The 6770-nt window shown below is 29.1% G+C and overlaps 1 protein-coding gene across 1 annotated transcript; it reads right to left on the reverse strand.

Moving 5' to 3' along the window:
* Window positions 1-2250: 2250 nt before the first annotated feature.
* Window positions 2251-3191, reverse strand: LOC137834779 (uncharacterized). Its single transcript, XM_068642965.1, has one exon. The coding sequence runs from the start codon at window positions 3067-3069 to the stop codon at window positions 2674-2676; it is 396 nt and encodes a 131-aa protein (XP_068499066.1). The 5' UTR covers window positions 3070-3191; the 3' UTR covers window positions 2251-2673.
* Between the last annotated feature and the right edge of the window lie 3579 nt (window positions 3192-6770).

The raw sequence follows: 6770 nt of genomic DNA on the forward strand, positions 1-6770 counted from the left end.
CATTCCAATAATACAACTTCTAAACAATCCAAAAATGATCAATCCAAATTACAATTTGTTCAAACATCATCCTCCAATCATTTCAATACATTCTAAATCATTCAAACTCATTTATTCATCAAATCATAATCAAAACTCAGTTTAACTAACTTTATACTTTAACATGCATAATCCAATTACTAGATTAATCTCTTATCTAAATCAACTATCCTAAGATTTTATCAAAAATATAAATAGTTTCTCTTACTTGTAATTTCTTATTCTAAGGAAATTCCAGCTCAAGTAGTTACTCCAAAATTTGGAGACCTAAAGTAAGGTATCCAAACATGACCAAATTTTAGCATGGGTTTAACCAAGTTAGAGGAACATTTTTCTCAACTAATCCCACCAGAATTGATGACAAAATCACACTACAAGAAAATCATTAAATAAAAACCAATTGTAGGGACAAAAATTAATTAGTTAATTAAAACATTGGTAGCTAATTATATACTAATTTAGAAATTATTTATCAATAATAGAAACTAAGTTAGATATCAATCATTTTTTAATCTCTAAAATAGTATTTAATTTAGTCCATATAACAACTAATTATTTTTTGTCTCTAAAATTGATTTATATTTAATGATTTTCTAGTAATGTGTTAAGATAGGCCCAATAGCATACAAGCTCAATATATGTTAACCTAAATCTCACATATATAAGTGAGATATTATGGAAATAAGGAAAAAGAGGGAATGAATTTAGTAAACCCAAGTTTTAGTAGCTTAGAGTATACCTTAGGTCATAGTTTTAGTATAGTATAGGTAGTTGTTTTCTATCATTGGTGTTTTCATTCACGTTCTTCATGCCTCCCAAACTTGAATCTAAAGACCTTGAGGAAATTCTCCAAGCCATCCAAGAACGACTCTCAGCTATACAAGCTCAAATGGAGGCCACCAAAACCAGACAAACAAATATCGAAGCCAGGAATGAATTTCTGCATTCACTCACATGTCATAAACCACGTAAAATCAGTCCCACACTCAGCCCCCACCATTACCCACCATGAGACCACAAAAACTACAACTCATTGTTTTTGAAGGCTCAGACCGCCCAGCGCCACAAGCCTCCGCGCACACCAGAACACACGCCGCAACACCACCTGCGCCCCAATCGTCGCGTCGCAAGCCTCCGCGCACACCAAGTCACACGCCGCAACACCGTCCGCAATCAACCGTCGCTCCGCCCAGTGCCGTCAGCCTCCGCACGCACTAGGTCGCACGCCGCAACAGCGTCCACGCCCCAACCGTCGTACCGCTCAGTGTCGCCAGCCTCCGCGCGCACCAGGACACACGCCACAACAACATCCGCACCCCAACCGTCGCGCCGCCCAGTGCCACCAGCCTCCGCTCACACCAGGACACACGCCGCAACACCGCTACCAGCTTCTAGATCCATTCAATTGCCAACACCATCCACTCCAATTTTTGCATCCCCCCCCCCCCCCCCCCCTCATTCCCTTTCGAATGTTGTTTCTCCGATTTAAAAAAAAACAAGAAAAAGAAAGAAATGCAACATCAACAATTGTGTGGAATGCACAAGAGCAAGCGACGCACCAAACCCTAATGCACAAGAGAAAGTGGCGCCCCAAACCAACCTAGCAAACCCAAAACACCCCCGCGACCCAATTTTCTGCTTCACCCCTACATCACTACCAAAACACTCTATCCCACAACCTAACAAATGCTCAAACGGTCCAACCCCAGCCCAAGAAGCACCAGTGGCCCAACTGCATTTAAGACTACATTTTGGGGACAAAGTGCATTTAAGACTACATTTTGGGACAAAGTGTTTTCTGAAGCAGATAATAATGTTAAGATAGGCCCAATAGCATACATGCCCAATCTATGTTAACCTAAATCTCACATATATAAGTGAGATATTATGGAAAATAAGGAAGAAGAGAAGAATTTTAGTAAACCCTAGTTTAGTAGACTTAATATTTTGTAGGCTTAATCATAGTTAGTCATAGTATAAGTAACAGTTGTTTTTTGTGTTCTATCATAATGTAATAAGAAAATAAAGAGAATAAAGAATCTTTGGATTAAAAAGAAACTTACTCTGTTTGAAAATTTGATTGGAAGAAAATGATTTCTGATTCTTCAACCTTAGAGGATGTATCAAAATTTGGGAGAGACAATATATAGAAGAAAAAAATCAAAACAAAGGAGAAAAAAAAGAAAAAGAAATGTGTGTGAAAGATAAAGGGAATGCGAGAATTACACTCAATATTCATTTTATAAATTCATTATATGTATACTGTATACACAATATATAAGAAAATACTAAACTCAATACCCTACTAGTAAGTTAATACATATATAGACGGGTAAATTTAAATAAACCTTCTAACAACAACTATAAAATAAATAAATTAAATCAATTAAACTCCTTTTATAAATAAAAATCAACTTATGCACTTATAATTTTTGAAGAAATAAAATGAAAAATTCGAAGTGCACAACTTAATTTAACTTATAAGAAAAATTCAATTATATATATATATATATATAAAAAAAAAAAACTAATTCTGCAACAAAAATCACCACTTTCCCTTCATGTGTAAGGATAAAAAAAATCAAGGGAAAGGTAGTTCTTCTTCTTGCTTCCAATGGATGATGATAAAACCAACTAAATAATATCAAAGCTGAAGAGTTCACATTGAAGTTGTTCATTTAGTGGTTCCATGAAAGAGCCAGAATGCAAGTGATCATCAAGAGATTTGAACCAAGTAGAATCATGAAAATAGGTTTCACTTGTACCACTCAATTGCTGAATATTTGGTCCCTTTTGGTTACCATCATCAAGAACACCATCATAGTTGTAAAAATCAGCTTCCACAAACATTTCAGCAACATTGGAGGCTTGACCAGTGAGTTCTTGCACAAGGGCTCTGAAGTTGGAGGCACTGGTCTTCACCTTCATGGGGCTTGAGATATATGTCACTTTAACATCCTTCTTGTGAACCCTTTTGCTCCTCCCTTTGCTCTTCATCATCACACCATGGTTGTTGTTAACTCCAAGCATTGTCTCTACGATGATGATCAACTCCTTCTCAGCAAAACAATGAACTAAATCAACCAAACAAAACCCAGTTGTGAAGAACTAGTTTGTGAGTAAAAGGTACAATATTTACAAAGATTGAAGCTAGGGTTTGTATTTATAGTATCATATAAGGGTGAGGGAAACTTCCAGGAGAATGATCATGGTGGGAAAATCAAAAGGGTGTTGATGGTGGAAATGGAAAGAGGTTAGAAAGTACGAGGTTGATGAGAAGGTTCCATTGGGGTGCTAAAGGACCTTTTGGATATTGAAAATGGTGATGATAACAAATTAATACTTATGTCTCTGTCACTGTTTAGATTTTTATTTGTGGTTTCTGTGTTGATTAGGTTAAGAGCTTTTGGTCATGTGCAGTCATGGATGACTTTGGAAAGTTCCTGCAAGATCCAATGTAATCTAAATCATAACAATTTCAAATTATAATTAAAAGTTATTCAATGTATTATATAATTAAAACAATTCATATATATTAATAGAAATCAATTTTTAAAGATGAAAATAATTAGTTGTAATATTAATTAAATTAGAGATATTTTAGAAATTAATAAAAGAAATTTTTTAAATTAGTTTCTATTATTATTAAATAATTTTTGAATTAGTATTTAATTAGCAATCAATGTTTTTTACCAAAATTAGAAACTAGATAAGTTTAGTAGTTAAAAACTTTGGTTGCTAATTAAATATCAATTTAAAAATTATTTAATAATAATAAAAACTAATTCAAAATTTTATTTTTTTTAGTTTATAAAATAGTCTCTAATTAAATTTAATTATTATTACAATTAATTATTTTAGTATTAAAAATTGGTTTCTATTTAATGATTTTCTTGTGATAGTATAATATAATTGTTTCCTAGTATTAGACACTTTTATCATATGTTTCTTTATATTATGCTTGTTTTAAACATTTTAATGATTCTTATATTCAACTTTCAATAACCATATTTTAACCATTTTTTCCTTTGAGATGTTTTTCCTTAATATTGTTAAATGAACTTTAAATATATTCTTTATATTTATATAAATAAAATAAAAAAATGAATGTTGAAGAATTTAATTTAGATGTTGGTATGATGAAGCAAAGAAATTTTGTCTGATTCAAGTCAGATATATGGGATGTGGTCTTCTCACTTGTTGTCCAAGGAAAAATATTCTTTTAAAAGTATTATTCTTTTTCTTATTTCTTTTTTTATTTTATAATTAAAGTATGAAAGAATTAGTATATATATATATATATATATAAATAAAAATATATAGTTTAAAATTTGAATCACATAAATCTGCTAATTGGCACCATAAAATAGTGTTTTCATTTTCAACAATCATAAATATTTAGATATTTTTGAGGTTCTAGAGAAAAGATATGGTTGAATTTATCTTATTAAGGAAAAAAGTTCTTCATTTGTGCCAATAAGTCAAAGAGATTGTTTCCAAGAAGTCACTTGGTATGAAAGCAAAACATGAAGATGAATCAAATTTGATGTGACCCAATTAATGATTGAAGAAATGAAGATTCATCAACATTTCCAAATGAAATTTAGATTATTAGTTCAAAGTTATTAATATTACATAATATTTTTTTGCTAGTGTATCTTTTATTTATAAATTAGATGTATGGTTTCTTGAATCTTAATAAAATGATTCTTTTAAACTTTTCAAAAAAAATAGTTAAAAAATGTATTGATATAATATATTATTTGTCGAAGACTAAGATTGAGATGAGACTTAATTGAAAGTATAATCTTCAATAGAAAAGTAGAGTTCAATTTCTTTAAGATTTATAAATTGTTTTTAATTTTGATTAATGACACAAAAAAAAAATACTCCCAGGCAAATTTTTTGTGTAAATAAAACTGTAGAAACAATATTCATATTATAGAATAAATTGTTGTACTGTATTTCTAATAAAAGAAGCAATATAATTACATTTTGATTTTGTGATGATATTTCTCTTCAATATTCCGTAAAGAGACCAATTTCTGACTTTAATTAACTATTAAGTAAAATTATATTTTTTTCATACATAAACAATTATAATATAAAATTTATTACAATTCATCCTTTATTTTTATTTTAAAATATTATTATAATATAAAATATTTATAAAAAGTAAATTATTTTTCCTTCTTCAACACCATAATGGAACTCTTCAAAGGGAAATGTTGGATGATCGTAATGGAATTCTTCAAAAGGAAAAGTTGGAAGAAAAGGTCAGAGAATATATACTTTATTACTTGGCAGTCACATATACAAAATTTTATTCAATTAAAAATAAATAAAAAAATTAAATAGTAATAAACTTTTTGAAAAAACTGTATTTTATATATGACTTTTATTAAACATTACTTTTACAATGAATGAATGTATTAAGAATTTGTCTTTGCATACACTATTTTTTAATTATTATTTTCTTAATGGATAAGTATGTGTATTTTTTTTTTTATAAAAGTTGTATTTGTATGCAAAATTATTTTATATTCTTATATGTTATGTTTGTTTCTTAATTTTTGTTAATATTTTTTATTTTGGTGATACTTGTTATTTTATAATTATTATATAATATTTATTTATTTTATGATAATTTTGTTTAAATTAGATGTGTGTGAATGTGTGTGTGATGAGTGGGTGGGTATGTGTATATATGCCTGTGTGGAAGACTATACTAGTCAATATAATATTGTGGATGTTTCACATTTTATATAGGTGATTGTTTCACATTGTTATTCATTCTTCATTATATTGTGTTTAATATTCATTTGTTATTTCTTTGATGTCTTCCTTGTGAAGTAGATCCAAGTTGAATGAGTAATTAGAAATACATTAGAAAAAGTCAAATTATCATATAACTCTATCAGCTAGATCAAACTCTAAAGTTGCAAAACATATAACAGGAATAATCACTGAATTTAAAGAAGAAACACCATTTATCAAGCACCTTATATCATTTACACTATAAAGAGTCAACAAAAATTAAAAATAGAAATTGAAGTTAGCATAATTAATAAAGTAGATCCCCTTGGATTTTTTTTTTTATAAAAGAGTTGGATTAATAATATCCTTTGATGACAAGGAATTGAATGTGTGACATAATTGATGAATTACATATGTAGGCATACTTGTCCTCTATGTATCATAAAAAAAAAATTACTTTAAGTAACCTATATAATCCTATGAAGTTAAAAACAACTTTTTTGCTAATGAAAAAGACATGTAGTAATGTCTTCAACAATAAAATTTTTCAATAGCTAGAGAAATGCATGAAATTAGATCTTACACCTTTTTTTATCACTAATTTATATGAGACTTCATTTACACTTACAATTAATTACGTGTTATAATTGTTTATCCATAAACATCAACAAGTATTCTTCTTCATATTTTTTTTATCAAATATGCGACAAGTTCCTACTCAAACTCATCACTATGCAAAAAAAATAGTCTCAAAAGCATGTTTTTATCTACACCCTCCTTTCATGAAAGGTTATTTTTGTCATTTTGCAGTGATATTTTCGTTATTTTTTAGGAATATTTTTGTCATTTTAATGGCAAAATTGGGTGCAGATTGGAATTGATTATTTTACAGTTTTTGTTGATGAAAGAACCCATTATTCAACAAAATATGTTAGTCTAACTTCAATACTCTGAATTTTATTATTACACATTAC

This window comes from Phaseolus vulgaris, chromosome 5, assembly GCF_000499845.2.
Source record: "Phaseolus vulgaris cultivar G19833 chromosome 5, P. vulgaris v2.0, whole genome shotgun sequence".
NCBI classification, from domain to species: Eukaryota; Viridiplantae; Streptophyta; class Magnoliopsida; order Fabales; family Fabaceae; genus Phaseolus; species Phaseolus vulgaris.

Excerpts from the sequence above, each read along its gene's own strand:
- LOC137834779 (XM_068642965.1), bottom strand. The coding sequence starts at position 3,069 with ATGCTTGGAGTTAACAACAACCATGGTGTGATGATGAAGAGCAAAGGG.